Here is an 18288-nt window from a genome sequence, read left to right as displayed (position 1 = left end):
AAATGTACAGTTTGACTGATATAAGTTAATATTTTGTCTATATTGTGTGTTCAGTCTCTGCAGCAGCAGCTGGAGGTGATTAACGGATACGAGGAGCTGCTGGCCGACATCGTCAACCTGTGTGTGGAATACTACGAGAACAAGATGTACCTCACCCCCAACGAGAAGCACATGCTGCTCAAAGTAAGAGAAGCACCTGAGAGTGTTAATCTGCCGGAGCGTTGTTGACAGTAATGGACCTCCTATATACTCTCTATATATATATATATATATATATAGAGAGTATATATATAGAGTATATATAACCTATATAACCTCCTCTGCCCAGGTGATGGGGTTCGGCTTGTACCTCATGGACGGAAACAGCAGCAACATCTACAAACTAGATGCCAAGAAGAGAATCAACCTGACCAAGATCGACAAGTTCTTCAAGGTATGGACGTGTGTTCACAGAATGTCATAATTTAACAAGTTTTATTATAATTCACCACGCTACAGTTTATTTATAATTCTCAGTTTTGTTCTGAAAGACCGTCCAAACTACAGAATATATTCAGGTTACATTACAATGATATAAAACAGAAATCCTCATGTTTAAGATGAATAAGAATGTTTTTGTTTGCTTATTATTGTCCACTCTTCAGAAATACACAGATGATGAAAAGAAAGCCTTTTTGTTCCCACAGTGGATGTTTTGCACCCTCCTTGGTCTCCACTGTTTAATGTGGTCTTATTAACACTGCAGATGTGTGTTGTTGTTGTTGGCGTCCACAGCAGCTGCAGGTGGTCCCTCTGTTCGGAGACATGCAGATCGAGTTGTCCCGCTACATCAAGACCAGCTGTCACTTTGAAGACAACAAATCCAGGTGAGAGGAAAACACACCTTTCTGTAGGATCAGGGTCAGGATGAGCTCATTGAATTATTATATTAAATCATTATTATACATTTTATGAAAAAAGAAAGAGAGTAGCTGCATTCAGACCAGTTTGGCAGTGCAGTGAAAACGCATTTCATTTTGAACGGGGTTGTACGTTTGGGGCAAGTCATAGTCAAGTCAGCACACTGACACATGACAGCTGTTGTTGCCTGTTGGGCTGCAGTTTGCCATGTTATGATTGGAGCATATTTTTCTGACTTTTTTCTGTCTTTTTTCTGACATTTGTTGGATATTTGTCTGACTTTTTTCAGATTTTTAAAAAAAAAATGTAGTTGATTTTTTTCAGACTTTTTTTGACCGTTTTTTCACTTATTTTTTTTTTACATTTATTTTGACATTTTTTCGGACATGCTAAATCTTTATTCTAAATGCAGAACCTGTGAGGGTTTCTGGAAAATATCTGTTGTTGTTTTTTGTTGTTAATTGATTTAAAATAATACATATTTACATACAATTGCATAAAGCAGCATATTTGTCCACTCCATGTTGATAAGAGGATTAAATACTTGACAAATCTCCCTTTAAGGTTCATTTAGAACAGATAGAAAAATGTGTGATTAATTTGCGTTTAATGGCGATTAAATCTTGTAATGGATTGACAGCGTTAGTCCCGGTATATTCCTCACTGTGCTTCTGTCCTCTCTGTCCCTCCAGGTGGACCTGTACGTCCATCTCCAGCAGCCCTCAGTACAACATCTGTGAACAGATGATTCAGATCCGCGAGGATCACATGCGCTTCATCTCGGAGCTGGCTCGCTACAGCAACAGTGAGGTTAGTATGGAAATCCATTAAAGGGGTTAAAGGGATAGTTCAGGTGTTTCTCAGTGTGGTTGTATGAGGTTCTTCTCCATAGTCAGTGTGTTACTACAGTAGATGAAGTTAGTAGAAACAGACAGGAGTAGCAGCACGGGAGCAGAGCGATGTCCTGCTGTGGTTGTGTTGTGTATGTTCTGCCTCTGTCATCTTTGAGGTGAGCATATGCTGATACTACTGAAGAGTGGATCAGTACATTACAGTCTTATGTTCACCATTCAGATATGAGCCCATATTACATAAAGAAAAGCTTTAGTGCACGCCCCCACCTGGCTGTTTGGACAGACCGTCTCGTGTACCAGTCGTCTCTCTTCATGATGTTCGGGCTGTTTGAGTTCCCGGCGGTGATGGAACCAGCTTTTCAGCAGATGTCTTAATGCCTCAGTGGATTTTCAGGGGTCACAATTCAGTGTAACTCAGATGGAAGTTTAAGTGACTGACTAGTGGATCAGAGACGCTGATGTACTGAGGACAGAAATGTCAGCAATGGGGGAGACATCTAAATGATCACGTCCTCTACGGTGCAGCTTTCTTACCAGTCATGATGTTATGTTGTGGGCAGCCGGCGTTTGGTTCGGTGTGTTAAAGTGTGTTTATTATTTGTGTCCGTGTTGCAGGTGGTGACGGGATCAGGGCGACAGGAAGCCCAGAAGACGGACTCAGAGTACAGGAAGCTGTTCGACCTGGCCCTGCAGGGCATTCAGCTGCTCTCCCAGTGGAGCGCTCACGTCATGGAAGTGGTGAGGACCAAACAACGTGCAATTAATCATTTCTAGGGCTGTCAAAGTTAACACGATAATAACACGTTAACGCAAATTCATGTTAACGACACTAGTTTTTTTAACGCATTAACGCAATTGATCTTTGGGAGGTTGTAGCGGTCTCAGTTTTAAAACTAAAGTGATACTGATGTCAGACTAGCTGGTCATGAAGGAGGGTAAATAACGCTGCAAACTTTGGCGAGGAAAAACTGTCATGGCCATTTTCAAAGGGGTCCCTTGACCTCTGACCTCCAGATCAGTGAATGTAAATGGGTTCTATGGGTACCCACGAGTCTCCCCTTTACAGACATGCCCACTTTATGATCATCACATGCAGTTTGGGGCAAGTCATAGTCAAGTCAGCACACTGACACACTGACAGCTGTTGTTGCCTGTTGGGCTGCAGTTTGACATGTTATGATTGGAGCATATTGTTTTATGCTAAATGCAGTACCTGTGAGGGTTTCTGGATCAATATCTGTCATTGATTTGTGTTGTTCATTGATTTACAATAATAAATATATACGTACATTTGCATAAAGCAGCATATTTGAGTGTTAAATGCTTGATAAATTTTCCTTTAAGGTACATTTTGAACAAATAAAGATGTGCGATTAATTTGCATTTAATCGCAGTTAATTATTTGAATCGATTGACAGCCCTAATCATTTCTGTTGAGATATAATATAGTTGACTTGAGCTGCACCTAATGATTATTTTTTTATTGATTAATCTAACAATATATATTTTTTTATTTGTCAGTTAATCTAACGATTTATTTATTAATTATTCTAAAGACATATGTTTATATTTCCTGATTAATATAAGAATTAGTTTACACAAAATAAATATCAAAAACGTGTCTCATTAATATTTCAATATTTTATTCAATCATCTTTTCTTAAAAACAAACTGATTTAACAGGATAATAGTTCCTGTTTGTAGAACAATACTGGATCACGTATTCAGAAGGATTGCTGCGACACATCGATTCATTTAATTTAATTACCTTTTGTGTAAATTCTTTGCAAAGAGGTCTTTGCAGGTTAAATATTGTTCTGGTAGTAATTATTACTCCCTGATTGATTTATGGTTGATCACATCCTTTAAATCCTTTCCCTTACAGTACTCCTGGAAACTGGTTCATCCAACCGACAAGTACTCCAACAAGGAGTGTCCCGACAACGCCGAGGAGTACGAGAGAGCCACCAGATACAACTACACCAGCGAGGAGAAGTTCGCTCTGGTGGAGGTCAGTTATGACGTCATCGTGTATGGAGTCAGAGGAGTGCCATGATGAAGGATAAATATGTAAAACAATAACAAAATCAATGTATATAGAATATTAGGTTTAGAGATCAACTACTCAGCCTGAGCAGGAAGGCCCGCCCAAAGCCAGTTGATTGACAGCGTGGCCCTTCAAGGAATAGCAAAAGAAAGGAAAGGAAAAATAAAGCTATACAAATAAATAATAGATAAAACTATACAAAAAAATGCAGTAATTTATATGTATGTAAAAATAGATAAATAACTATATTCTTAAAACTATAGAAAAAGATAAAACAAATAAATGAAAATGCCATAATTATTCTTTTATTTTCTATTTGTCTTTATATATCCACATTTTTTTATTCTTTTATTTTTTTCCTCTTTATATTTCCACATTTTGTATTTACTTATTTATTATTTAATTTAATACTCTATATATTAAACATTTATTTGTTTTTTAATTTGTTCTCTTTATATTTCCACATTTTTCTATTTACTTATTTATTCTTTTATTTATTTCTCTTTATATTTCTAAATGTATTCATTATTTTTTTTCATTTATATTTCCAGATTTTTTACTTACTCATTTATTATTTTATTTAATTCTCTATATATTTCAACATTTATTTGTTCTTTAATTTTGTTCTCGTTATATTTCCACATTTTTGATTTACCTATTTATTCTTTTATTTATTCCTCTTTATATTTCCACATTTATTTTCTAATTCTTTTACAGATTTATTCTTTATAATTGTGAACTCTTATGACTCCATAATTGCACACATATACTGTATGTCTTTCTGAACAGCTAGTAGTCTTAAATGTGGTGCTTCTGGCAGGTGATGGCGATGATAAAGGGACTGCAGGTGTTGATGGGACGCATGGAGAGCGTGTTCAATCACGCCATCCGTCACACCATCTACTCGGCTCTGCAGGACTTTGCTCAAGTCACTCTGCGCGACCCGCTGAGACACGCCATCAAGAAGAAGAAGAACGTCATCCAGAGGTACGGACGTACTCACAGTCACATCTCAGCCGCAGACTGAACATAGTTATCATGTATGTGTGAATTATTCCATCCCTGTATCCGGGGATGGAATAATTAATGATTAATGATCCTTAATTGAGCCGAGGCCGAGTGGCACTACTGACCAAAAATGTGTCGGGAAGGAGGTTAAATAACGCTCCAAACTTAGGCTAAATCTTTACAGCTGTTGTCCCCACTGTATGAGAGCTCCATAGCACCAAACAGCAGACTTCCATTCATCAGGTGGATAGAAACTCTTGTTTCCGCTGCCCCCAAGTGTCCAAAAAATATTGTTATTGCAGATTTAATTAATATAAATATACTGTATATTTGTAGGGCTGTCAATCAATTCAAATCCTGATTAATCACAAATTAATCACACATTTTTTTATCTGTTCAAAATGCACCTTAAACGGAGATTTAATACTAATACTTAATGCTTATATACCTGTAGTTTCATATGATGCCAGTATCTTTACTCTAGCTTTAAATTTGCATCAACGCGTCATTATCATGTTAACTTTGACAGTCCTAATAGAAATAAATATATATATATATTTATATATACATATAAATATATATATATATATAAATATATATATATATATATATATATATATATATATTTATATATACTGTGTATATATATATATATATATATATATATATATATTTATATGTACTGTATATATATATATATTTATATTTATATATATATATATTTATATTTATATATATATATATTTATATTTATATATATATATATATTTATATATACGGTATATATATATATATATATATACCGTATATATATATATTTATTTATTTTTGTTTGAAATATTCCTTTTAAGGCCATCAAAATGTAACTATTGAAATATGACTGTATTCATATCTGTGTATAATCATATTTCTGTTGGATGTGATGTTGAATCTGTCCCTGAATGCTCCAGTGAACTCTTGTGCAGCTGCTCCGTCACAAACCTCCGTATAAAGTCTATAAAAACATTGAACTCTCCAGCAAATTTGTCACAAGCAGCGATATTTCCTGCGTACACAAAGGGAAGCTTTATGACAAGACAAGCTCATGTTTTTGACTTGTGGTGTCGCTGCAGCGTCCTCCAGGCCATCAGGAAGACGGTGTGTGACTGGGAGACCGGCCGGGAGCCGCACAACGACCCGGCCCTCCGCGGAGAGAAAGATCCCAAAGGAGGCTTCGATATCAAGGTCCCTCGCCGAGCCGTCGGGCCGTCCAGCACACAGGTCGGTCTCACCGCCGCCACGTCTTAACCTTCCCTTTTGAGCATGTCAGACGTGAATCCTCCCCTGATACCAGACATAATAGGAGCTCAGACGCTCCTCCTATTCTGTATTCTGCATTATTCTCTCTTCAGTTTGTCACTTCATTTATTTATTTATTTTTATTAAATGTGTTTATTGGTTTTCAGTTTCACAGATAAGTTCAATGGAAACAACATTTTACAAACAAAAGAGCACAAAAGGACAAAAAAAACAGATGAAATAATTGGCAAAGGATTAAAAACAAACAAAAACACACAATGAGAAATAAATAAATAAAATAAAATAATAAAATGAAATTTAAAAAAGGTGTTTCTCTAGTTTAAAGTGCCGTATGAGGTCTCTCAACCAGGACATGGAACTGGGAGGTTGTGGGTTCTTTCCAGTTCAGGAGAAGCAGCCTGCTCGATAACAACAATATAAAGATCATGATCTTATAATTAGCGGCCTCTTCATTTATTAATTAGCCTTTCTACCCAGAGTGCACCTGTGTGGCTCTATTTCAATCTATACGTTACCGTGCTGAATACTCATCACCTGTGCAGGTATACTGTAGGTTATATATCACACATATTGTTATTTGTTCGTAGCGTCCCTCATGTTGCATAAAGCTCACAGATTGATCAGCTTAGAGCTCCGTTCCAGGAACTAATCTGTGTTCCAGGTGCAGGACTACAAAACCCAGATTAACAACCACCTTCTGTGTTTATCGGAGTTCAATCAACAGATTACAAATAGAGATCATGAGAACAGGTCCGAGAGAGTGCTACCCACTGAGGTGGACTGGAGCGTGATGTGAGTGATAATCAGAAAGAGAATGCACTGCAGCCTCACCGCTGATGTTCGTTCGTTATGGTGGAAAGAACAGAGAAAAAAAGAAAACTTCCTAGTCAATGAGATAATATTGTGACATGAGAGAAGAGCTTTTACACCTTTATAATGAGATTATTCTTATTATAGCAGTATTTAAAGGATGTGTGATGTAGGGTGATCAGCACACTAATACCATCTCACTTCCATTCTTTATTTTCATTTTTCATTTAATCATCATCGGTGTTCATTTTGTTAATGAAAACTGACAAAATATGATCAGCGTTCCTCATCTACTGTTGCTCCTGTTCTTTCCATGCAGCTCTACATGGTGAGGACGATGCTGGAGTCTCTCATCGCTGATAAAAGTGGCTCTAAGAAGACTCTTCGCAGCAGCCTGGACGGACCCACCATCATGGACATCGAGAGGTTCCACCGCGAGTCCTTCTTCTACACCCATCTGCTCAACTTCAGCGGTGAGACACAGGGACAGTCTGACGCCGTAGATCCTTCAGAGCCCTCTGGGTTTCTAGTAGAAGCTGTTTCTGTCCTCGTCCTCCATGTCTGAGTTTCTAGTAGAAGCTGTGTCTGTCCTCGTCCTCCATGTCTGAGTTTCTAGTTAAAGCTGTTTCTGTCCTCGTCCTCCATGTCTGAGTTTCTAGTTAAAGCTGTTTCTGTCCTCGTCCTCCATGTCTGAGTTTCTAGTTAAAGCTGTGTCTGTCCTCGTCCTCCATGTCTGAGTTTCTAGTTAAAGCTGTTTCTGTCCTCGTCCTCCATGTCTGAGTTTCTAGTAGAAGCTGTTTCTGTCCTCGTCCTCCATGTCTGAGTTTCTAGTAGAAGCTGTTTCTGTCCTCGTCCTCCATGTCTGAGTTTCTAGTTAAAGCTGTTTCTGTCCTCGTCCTCCATGTCTGAGTTTCTAGTTAAAGCTGTTTCTGTCCTCGTCCTCCATGTCCGAGTTTCTAGTAGAAGCTGTGTCTGTCCTCGTCCTCCATGTCTGAGTTTCTAGTTAAAGCTGTGTCTGTCCTCGTCCTCCATGTCTGAGTTTCTAGTAGAAGCTGTTTCTGTCCTCGTCCTCCATGTCTGAGTTTCTAGTAGAAGCTGTTTCTGTCCTCGTCCTCCATGTCTGAGTTTCTAGTTAAAGCTGTTTCTGTCCTCGTCCTCCATGTCTGAGTTTCTAGTAGAAGCTGTTTCTGTCCTCGTCCTCCATGTCTGAGTTTCTAGTTAAAGCTGTGTCTGTCCTCGTCCTCCATGTCCGAGTTTCTAGTAGAAGCTGTGTCTGTCCTCGTCCTCCATGTCCGAGTTTCTAGTAGAAGCTGTGTCTGTCCTCGTCCTCCATGTCTGAGTTTCTAGTTAAAGCTGTTTCTGTCCTCGTCCTCCATGTCTGAGTTTCTAGTAGAAGCTGTTTCTGTCCTCGTCCTCCATGTCTGAGTTTCTAGTAGAAGCTGTTTCTGTCCTCGTCCTCCATGTCTGAGTTTCTAGTAGAAGCTGTTTCTGTCCTCGTCCTCCATGTCCGAGTTTCTAGTAGAAGCTGTTTCTGTCCTCGTCCTCCATGTCTGAGTTTCTAGTAGAAGCTGTTTCTGTCCTCGTCCTCCATGTCTGAGTTTCTAGTTAAAGCTGTTTCTGTCCTCGTCCTCCATGTCTGAGTTTCTAGTTAAAGCTGTGTCTGTCCTCGTCCTCCATGTCTGAGTTTCTAGTTAAAGCTGTTTCTGTCCTCGTCCTCCATGTCCGAGTTTCTAGTAGAAGCTGTTTCTGTCCTCGTCCTCCATGTCTGAGTTTCTAGTAGAAGCTGTGTCTGTCCTCGTCCTCCATGTCTGAGTTTCTAGTTAAAGCTGTTTCTGTCCTCGTCCTCCATGTCCGAGTTTCTAGTAGAAGCTGTTTCTGTCCTCGTCCTCCATGTCTGAGTTTCTAGTAGAAGCTGTGTCTGTCCTCGTCCTCCATGTCTGAGTTTCTAGTTAAAGCTGTGTCTGTCCTCGTCCTCCATGTCTGAGTTTCTAGTAAAGCTGTGTCTGTCCTCGTCCTCCATGTCTGAGTTTCTAGTAGAAGCTGTGTCTGTCCTCGTCCTCCATGTTTGAGTTTCTAGTAAAGCTGTGTCTGTCCTCGTCCTCCATGTCTGAGTTTCTAGTTAAAGCTGTGTCTGTCCTCGTCCTCCATGTCTGAGTTTCTAGTTAAAGCTGTTTCTGTCCTCGTCCTCCATGTCTGAGTTTCTAGTAAAGCTGTGTCTGTCCTCGTCCTCCATGTTTGAGTTTCTAGTAAAGCTGTGTCTGTCCTCGTCCTCCATGTCTGAGTTTCTAGTTAAAGCTGTGTCTGTCCTCGTCCTCCATGTCTGAGTTTCTAGTTAAAGCTGTTTCTGTCCTCGTCCTCCATGTCCGAGTTTCTAGTAGAAGCTGTGTCTGTCCTCGTCCTCCATGTCTGAGTTTCTAGTAGAAGCTGTGTCTGTCCTCGTCCTCCATGTCTGAGTTTCTAGTTAAAGCTGTGTCTGTCCTCGTCCTCCATGTCTGAGTTTCTAGTAGAAGCTGTGTCTGTCCTCGTCCTCCATGTCTGAGTTTCTAATAAAGCTGTGTCTGTCCTCGTCCTCCATGTCTGAGTTTCTAGTAGAAGCTGTGTCTGTCCTCGTCCTCCATGTCTGAGTTTCTAGTTAAAGCTGTGTCTGTCCTCGTCCTCCATGTCTGAGTTTCTAATAAAGCTGTGTCTGTCCTCGTCCTCCCTGCAGAGACCCTGCAGCAGTGCTGTGACCTCTCCCAGCTCTGGTTCAGGGAGTTCTTCCTGGAGCTCACGATGGGCCGCAGGATCCAGTTCCCCATCGAGATGTCCATGCCCTGGATCCTCACCGACCACATCCTGGAGACCAAGGAGGCGTCCATGATGGAGTGAGGATGACGCACGGTGTCTTTGTGTTTTCTGACTAATAGTGTTTTATTAGTGGTGTGTGTTCAGCAGCCTCAGCGGTTTGTTTCTTCTTATCTTGCGTTTTCTAAAAGGGCCCTGGGTAAAACCCTAAAAAATGGGATTAACCTTAAATGATTTAAATCTTTGCTGTGGGATTATGTTGCTACCAGGCAGGCAGGTTTTACATAAGCCATTAAGCACACCAACTGTGATGGAACTCCTCAACTGTTTACCTCCAAAAAAGAGTCTGCAGTTTAACCAAACAGATGTTTAATATTGACGGTAATCATTTTAACAACTGTTTATGAGTATCTGGGAACAGGGATACTAGTATATGGAGCACATTAACAGATAAACTGAGCAGTACACTCACTTATTCTAATTTGTTTAACTCCTTAATGTACATTTCTGAGTGTAAATGCCCGTCAGGTTTCCCTGAACGTGTCCGTCTGAAACGACTGAAACGAGTCGATGAGTCATCAGGATTACATTCATCTGGTTTGACAGATCAAAACGAAGGTACTTTGAATTAAGAGTATTGTTTGTGTTAACCCCTCCAGGTATGTGCTGTATCCTCTGGATCTGTACAACGACAGCGCACACTACGCCCTGACCAAATTCAAGAAGCAGTTCCTCTACGACGAAATCGAGGCCGAGGTAATAAAATAATCAGTTTATTGATTTACTGGATGATTTGATGTGATAGAGAATTGTGTTAAATTAATTAAAATTAAAATTACCTTATAGCTGCAAGCGGAAATCATGGATTCAATCCCTTTTTTGCTCAACAGAAGGAAGCAGCTCAATTGCCAAAATCAAAGCTGTCTTTTCAAAGCAGTCACTTCATCTGGTTGAATTCTGTCTAAAGACGGAGTAAGACCAATCAGACACTTGTTTCATCATTACAGTGTCTGCAGCCTTTCAGTAATTGCACGCTCAAAGTCCGCCAGTCATATTTCTTGGCATTTTTTGGGGACATGTTTCAACAGATCAATTAAAAATATCAAGCAAGTTTGGTGATGTTTGGACAAACTGTCATTGATTTATGGCCAAATTTGCAGCAGTTTTCTGGAGTAATTTCTGAAATAGTTTTACACACGTGGTTCAACGTTGTTATGAAACGTATCCTGTGAGTTTTTTAATGATTGGACAAAGAATTTGTGATTAATTGTCTTATTTGTGTTATGCCATGCACATTTGTAGCATTTGCAGCGCCCTCTAGTGGTCGATGTGAATGAAACGTTCAGGGTATGTTTCAGGTACTCCTGTGGACATATCCTGCAGGTTTTGTGATGACTGACCCAACAGTTGTTGACTTTGGTCTATTGACGTGCTGAGTCACGCCCTTTTAAAGTTCATTGGTCAATATCTTGGAAAGTTTGTCGTCAGATTAAAAGATTAAAACTTGTTAATGTGAAATTCTCTTTGTGTGATTTCAGGTGAACTTGTGCTTCGATCAGTTTGTCTACAAGCTGGCTGATCAGATATTTGCCTACTACAAGATCCTAGCAGGAAGGTAGGTGAAATATCCAGAAAGAAATATAGCAACACATTTGTGTTTAAGTGGATTTATATAGATGGTGTGATACAGACCTTTTAGTTAAACTATTGTCACAACTAAAAGTAACAGAGTTGAGGTCTGGAACCAGTGTTTTAATGCTCTTCATTAAGTGTTTAGTGTTTTCCTGCTCTTCATTCCACCAGAAACACCACGTCTAATTAACTTGACTCCTCCTCTGTTTATTTGAATCCGTCAGTCTTCTTCTTGACAAACGTCTGAGAGCCGACTGTAAGAACCAAGGAGCCAACATCCCCTGGCCGGCCTCCAACCGCTACGAGACGCTGCTGAAGCAACGCCACGTTCAGGTATACGCCGTACCCATCATGCATTTTGAGCGCTCTGTGCCGCCGCCTTCGTTACTTCGGCGTCATGATACTAACTGGTTGTCGGGTCTCAGCTCCTAGGACGCTCCATTGATCTGAACAGGCTCATCACTCAGAGGATTTCTGCTGCTCTTTACAAGTCTCTAGAGCTCGCCATCAACCGCTTCGAGAGCGAGGACCTCACCTCAATCATGGTGCGTCCATTTTCATCTCTTTAACATCCTTATCATTGTCATTCTCTGTGTGTACAGTTGTGGACTGTTTCTTCTGTGTGCTTACAGGAACTGGAAGGTCTCCTGGACATTAACCGCATGACGCACAAGCTCCTCAGTAAGTACCTGACGCTGGACAGCTTGGACGCCATGTTCCGCGAGGCCAACCACAACGTGTCGGCGCCGTATGGCCGGATCACGCTGCACGTCTTCTGGGAGCTCAACTATGACTTCCTGCCCAACTACTGCTACAACGGCTCCACCAACAGGTGAGTTATTCTGGGGTTGTTGTCTGAGTGAACTGGTGGTAAACTACGGAGCTCATCAACATATCAGATATAATACAAAATACATATCAAGACACATTGATGAAAAGCCTCTCAGCGTTGAGATCGTCCTCCTGTCCTCACTGACGTCCTGCCGTTGTTGAATCAGAAATGGAGGATAAATAAATCTTGTATGTGTCTGTGGTCACCCAGAGCTACGATAGTACATCTTATCTGGAGAGACCTGTCCGAAAAATGGCATAAAAATATCCGACAAATGCCCGAAAAAAGTAAAAAAAAAAAAAAAAAAAGTCTGAAAAATGTCCAATAAATGTCAGTCAAAAAATCCGTCAAATGTCCGAAAAAAAGTCTGACAAATGTCTACAAAATTTCCAGGAAAAATAGTCTGAATTAAAAAATTTTTTTAAATAAATGTCCAATAAATGTCCGTCAAATGTCAGAAAAAAAGTCAGAAAAAAGTCAAAAGATTTCTGAAAAAAACTCAGAAAAATGTCTGACAAATGCCAGAAAAAAGTAAAAATAAAAATAAAATAAAAAGTCTGACAAATGTCTGAAAAATTTCCAAAAAAAAAAAGTTTTTTAAAAGTGTCCGAAAAAAAGTCTGAATTTAAAAAAAATAAAAATAAAAAATAAATGTCCAATAAATGTCTGTCAAAAAATCCGTCAACTGTTCGAAAGAAAGGAGGAAAAATGTCAAAAGATTTCTGAAAAAGACTCAGAAAAATGTCTGACAAATGCCCGAAAAAATTTCCGGAAAAAAAAAGTCCGAAAAAAATCTGAATTTAAAAATAAATGTCCAATAAATGTCCGTCAAAAAATCTGTCAAATGTCCGAAAAAAGTCAGAAAAATGTCAAAAGATTTCTGAAAAAAACTCAGAAAAATGTTGACAAATGCCCGAAAAAAGTAAAAAAAAAAAAGAAAAGTCTGACAAATTTGCTTTGCTCTTGGTCTGAACAGCATAACATAAGCAGTAACAGCCTCCATATAGTCTGCAAACAGGCTGTTATAAGCCACAAATATTTAATGTTCAATGTTTAGTTTGTACATGTTTTATTTCTACAAATCTGTTTCTGCACACATCGCTGCTGCTGCTGCTGCTGCTGCTGCAGGTGTAAGGTACAGCAGGACTGCTGGAGGCAACACATACGATGGTGATGTTGGTGATGGTAGCGATACATGTCTGATGAATCTCTGTGTCTGTGTGTCCAGGTTTGTGCGCACCGTCCTGCCGTTCTCTCAGGAGTTCCAGAGGGACAAGCCGCCCAACGCTCAGCCACAGTACCTGTACGGGTCAAAGGTCAGGACACTTTTCTTTATCATCACTTTATTTTCCCTGATTCCACGAGTGGAGAAATCTCCGTACCACCTCTCTGGAGTCCACATGTTGAAGCCAAACATTCATTACATCCTAGTTTTATATATATATCTCAAGTGGGAACGCATCATAATGGGAAAAGATGAGTGAATATATTAAAACAAGGTAAAAGGAAAATTAGGATGTGAAAACGTCTTTCATGAGCTTCTTATTTACAAGAGAAACATTCAATGGAACAAATTATAGACCGGATAAATCATTGAAACCTTTGTAGTGACGCAGTAAGAATTCATTTTAAATGAGTCCAGTGAAAACATTTAGATTTCTCCTAAACACAAGTAGGATGTCACAGAACACGGCGGGCGTCACGGAGGAAAAACAAAACAAGAGATCATCACAATGTGCTGATATTTCAGATCTGAAGTTCAGTGTAGAAGAGAGAGAGGAATCTGTGTGCAGCTTGTGTTCTTACTCTATTGACCTGTAAGCTATTTTAAGAACTCTCCAGCTGACAGTTTCATCATGTATTTTTAAATAAATCTGCCCCTGAAGTGAGTTAATCTACCGCCAGCTGTTGCTTCTTCAACATTCAACTATTTTTGCCTCACTCCGGGACTGCAAATAGTAAAACTTCATATGAATTAGATGTGATGGTGTTGCCTGAGATCAGATATCTGACTGCCACCGGTAAACTCTGAAACTCTGATGTAAAGCTCTCAGTGTCTTGGTGACAGTTCGGCAAGAAGAACAGATGATTAAGTGTGTGTGATCCTATTATTCATGTTTCAAGAGCAAGAATTAAAGTAGTTATTAGTAATTCAAGAGCACCGATTAGTTTCTATTTTCATCAGCGGATGTAAAAACTCAGGACACTTCAGTCCGAGCAAAACAATGCTGCGTTGACCTCAATCCAGAGGATTCACGCTGGCTCGCTGCCAGACAGCTTAGCGAGCGTCCTCAGCTCGTGGTCCTGGGTAATTATGTGTCCGGTGGTCTGCGTGGAGTGGAGCGGGGGCTGCATGATGCTGCCGCGTTTGGCGCTGTCCTCGCTGGTGCGTCTGTGAGCGTAGAGGCGTCCGGACCCGGACATGTCTTGGCGGGACATGGAGTTGGAGTTGGTTGCTACGTGGCAGCCGTCGGCGCCCTGACTGGGAATGGTGGAGCAGATGGTGTGGAGACATCCCCATAACAGGATGCCGGCGATGACCAGGAGCAAGATGCAGCAGGTCAGCCAGACGCCCATGGCGAGCTCCCAGCCGGCTCGGTCGTGACCTTCGCTGTTGTCGCTGGGAGTGCTGAACACCTGGCACTGGTCCCGCACCGGATTGGCCGCCTGACAGGTCACACACAGGAAGTAGGCGGTCTTGGGGAGAAGGTTGGCCAGGTGCGTGCTGCTCTGGCTGACGGGGATGCGTTCCTCGTGCATGAAGCTCTTGCGCTTGTAGCTCATCAGCAGGCTGTTCCAGTTGGGGTCGTACATGACGCTGTAGAAAGTGTCCAGGCAGCTGGGCGACGGCGGCCAGCTCACTCTGGCCGAGGTGGACGAGATGTTGTAGACCGCAACCCCCATGATGCAACGCTGTTTCTGTCTGTGGTGCTTCTAGAGTCGAGTTGATTATTCCAGTCTTTGTGTTTTCACAGAGTGACACTGAACTGGAAAAGAGAGATAACGTAAACACAGAGTGAGACACAGAGTGAGACACAGAGTGAGACACTCATTTTTGGGAACTTTTAAATTGAGGCTCCATCACTAACAAGTAGTCATTACATCAGCACGAAAATACAAGGGCTCCCCTGTCTTAGGTCGTTTTGTATGGAGGATGGAACCTGCTAAAATAAATAAATAAATAAAGGTCATTAAATCTAGCAAAAATAATATTAAAAATAAATGTAGTTGGGCGGCTGGTTAGCTCAGTCGGTAGAGCGAGCGCCCATGTATTGCCAAGGCTGTGTCCTAGCAGCGGTGGACCCGGGTTCGAATCCGGCCTGTGGTCCTTTCCGCATGTCATTCCTCTCTCTCTCCCCCTTTCCAACACTCTATCCACTGTTCTATCAATAAAATGATTGAAAAATCTCTCCATAAAAATAACTTTAAAAAAAATAAAAATAAATGTAGCCTTTGTTTTAGCCTATATTGTCATAGCCTGTTTTAATTTACTTCTTTATTTATTTAGTCATCTGTTTAATTTTCCCTTTTATTTATTTATGTATTTATTTTTATTATTTATTTTTAAATGTATGTATTTATGCACAATTTGCATTTCCCCCCTTATTTATTTCCCCAAACTTATTTATTTTTTTATTCTTTTCTTTACATATTTCTTTTTACAATTCTTTATGCATTTCTGCCTCATTATGCAAATTCAAAAATAAATAATAAATGTAAAAATAAATGAATAAATACAAACTAAATGCAAAAATAAATAAAAGAGAAAATTAAACAGAAGAGTAAATAAATAAAGGAATTAATACAAATATATAAATAAATAAAGAAGCAAATTAAAACAGAAATATCAATTTATGTCACATTATATCAATTAATGGCTACATTTATTTTTTACATTATTTTTGCTACATTAAATGACATATTTATTTATTGAGCCATTTATTAATTTATTTATTTATTTTGGCAGGTTCCATCCTCAAGATTTCTCTGGTAAACACCAGATTTAAAGTGGTGCTTTTCTGTGATTCTTTGTGGAGAAACTCAGTTTAAAGATCTGTTTATTAAATCAACTAATCGATTAATTTAAATCAACAAAATCACACGCGTGTTAGTCGACTAAGAGTTTCTTTGGTGGATGACGGCTCTAGAAAGGTTTGTTGGCGTTGTGTTGTTTGTTTGGTGAGATTACAGCTGACCCAGCGATGGCGTTATCATAGAAACGCAGAAGATAAAACATGTAATTCCTCTCAGTGAACGGTGCCACCTAGCCTTCATACAGAGCATAACAAGTGAGAGAACAATAGGAGAGGATAATAAGCGTTGTATGAAGGGTTATCTGAGTGCAGCAGTGGGAGGAGGAGATGAAGCGACACGCACAGATGTTCAGAAAATGACATAATGCAGAGTGATTTGTGAAGAGGCTCATCTGTGATGTTAGGTCACCTGTTACAGGACAGGTGGCGGTCGGACGACCTTGAGCCGCTAAAACCCCGCCGGTCAGGTTAGAACAGCACGACCAGCAGCTTTGATTGTTATTAATATCATTGATAATATTTATTGAAACTTCTAGAAAACTAAATAATAGCAAGGTCTTAACTTAAAACAGACGTCAGGTGGAGACAATAGAAGAGTTTCATGTGGAAGAAGGACAGATTTGATCTTCAGTGTTAAATTATTTACATGGAACCAGATGAAATCAATTTGATATAATTAACTGTGAAATAGTTTTCAACATGGTGTTTTCAAATTTGCTTTTCTAAAAAAGAAAATATTCTAAAGCAGTATCATTTTCAGACTCTGATAATCTCACAAGAATAGTTGGTTTTAAGTCAAATATGTTTTTGTGAAGTCACCGTGGAGATGCTTCTATTTCTCCACTTATAAAACTCTGTTGCGTCGGCTGCAAAACATAACAATCTATATGTCTATATGCTTATGAGTCGTGTTATTAAGAGAATAATTAATGATCAACCATTCAAAGCATCACTTACCAGAAAAACCCAGCGAGCACGTGTTGAACATCCCAGTCTGAGGTGATATTCACTCATTTTAGCGTCTGTCCCAGCGTGTGGATGGAGAGCTCTGACGTCTGGTGCTGCTGTGGAGGTTTTAACCTCAGGAGAGGACCAGAGACCGGTGCGTCCTCGTCTCCTCCGCTGTGTCTCTAGTCTGAGAGCTGCTGGATTAGAGCAGCTTCAGCTCTCTGCCGTCAGGGGAGAGAGGGAGCGGAAACGTCTGCAGAGGATGAAAGAAAAGAGGGATTTCTCTAAAAAACAGTTCAGCATCCAAATGGGTCATTATATGTAAAAAAAAGATTTTCTTCTATTATGATTTTTATTGTTTCCTTCAGAGACATCCAGAGACGTCCAATGCATTTATACACACACAAATATATATATATAAATTTATTAAAAAAATAAAAAATGTAAATAATAATAGATTAAAATATAAATTCAAAATAAATTCAAACAGAAAAAAAGCTGCAAGTACAAATAAAATAATAATAAATAAATATTATAACACCTACATTAATGTTAAAAAATTATATATATATTTAAAAATATTAAAATAATAACAATAGATAAATACATAAATTAAAAATAAATTAATAAAAACAAAAACAGCTGCAAGTACAAATAAAATAATAATAATAATAAAAATTGTAACATCTACATTAATGTTAAAAATGATATACATATATTTATAAAACAAATGTTAATAATAATAAATAAATACATAAATTAAAAAAGAAAACACAAAAACAACTGCAAGTAAAAATAAAATAATAAATAAAAATAATACAAATTGTAACAACTTAATTAAAGTAAAAAATTAAATATACACCAAAAGAATAATGATGATTCTCCATTTATTTTGTATATCAATTGTTCATAAGAGTTTCTGAATCGCTGTGAACCATTCAGAGTACTTCTCAGTTCTCAGTTCCTCAGTGTAAAATCTCTTTTGAAATGCTTGTAACTGTGGCCTCTCTGATGTTGTTCCCATTTTGTTCCCTGCTAGTTCACCTACAGACATCGTAGTGATAGCGATCATTCATTTCCCTTACACCAGCAGCAGCACTTTGGTCCACGCCGTGGTATCATTAATATCTAGAGGTCGAC

The 18288-nt window shown here is 39.2% G+C and overlaps 3 protein-coding genes across 4 annotated transcripts in view; 1 reads left to right on the top strand and 2 right to left on the bottom strand.

The window, feature by feature from the left end:
* chst7 (carbohydrate (N-acetylglucosamine 6-O) sulfotransferase 7) overlaps positions 1-13281 on the bottom strand; it is a 62979-nt gene extending 49698 nt beyond the window's left edge. Inside the window, exon 1 of the mRNA XM_074636760.1 lies at positions 13264-13281. The gene's annotated coding sequence lies outside the window, so the exon portion shown is untranslated. The remainder of the gene's footprint in view (positions 1-13263) is intronic.
* The window catches only part of cyfip1 (cytoplasmic FMR1 interacting protein 1), a 41256-nt gene that overhangs the window by 17552 nt on the left and 5416 nt on the right, over positions 1-18288 (top strand). For both annotated transcript variants that reach the window (XM_074636734.1, XM_074636735.1), the window contains exons 8-23: positions 55-183; positions 329-433; positions 775-866; positions 1593-1710; positions 2370-2492; positions 3640-3765; positions 4622-4788; positions 5922-6069; positions 7238-7391; positions 9626-9782; positions 10362-10458; positions 11241-11317; positions 11559-11667; positions 11760-11879; positions 11967-12166; positions 13395-13482. In XM_074636734.1, coding sequence (XP_074492835.1) covers positions 55-183; positions 329-433; positions 775-866; positions 1593-1710; positions 2370-2492; positions 3640-3765; positions 4622-4788; positions 5922-6069; positions 7238-7391; positions 9626-9782; positions 10362-10458; positions 11241-11317; positions 11559-11667; positions 11760-11879; positions 11967-12166; positions 13395-13482 — 2010 coding nt within the window. The remainder of the gene's footprint in view (positions 1-54; positions 184-328; positions 434-774; positions 867-1592; positions 1711-2369; positions 2493-3639; positions 3766-4621; positions 4789-5921; positions 6070-7237; positions 7392-9625; positions 9783-10361; positions 10459-11240; positions 11318-11558; positions 11668-11759; positions 11880-11966; positions 12167-13394; positions 13483-18288) is intronic.
* On the bottom strand, positions 14420-17272 carry fndc9 (fibronectin type III domain containing 9). The gene is made up of 2 exons (XM_074636773.1): positions 17158-17272; positions 14420-15153 (listed from the first exon to the last, which is right to left on the bottom strand). The coding sequence occupies exon 2, from the start codon at positions 15068-15070 to the stop codon at positions 14420-14422; it is 651 nt and encodes a 216-aa protein (XP_074492874.1). The 5' UTR covers positions 15071-15153; positions 17158-17272.

The sequence above is a fragment of the Sebastes fasciatus genome, chromosome 5 (assembly GCF_043250625.1).
Source record: "Sebastes fasciatus isolate fSebFas1 chromosome 5, fSebFas1.pri, whole genome shotgun sequence".
NCBI lineage: Eukaryota > Metazoa > Chordata > Actinopteri > Perciformes > Sebastidae > Sebastes > Sebastes fasciatus.
The sequence above is the reverse complement of the archived record's forward strand: the minus strand, read 5'-3'. Positions and strand labels throughout refer to the sequence as shown.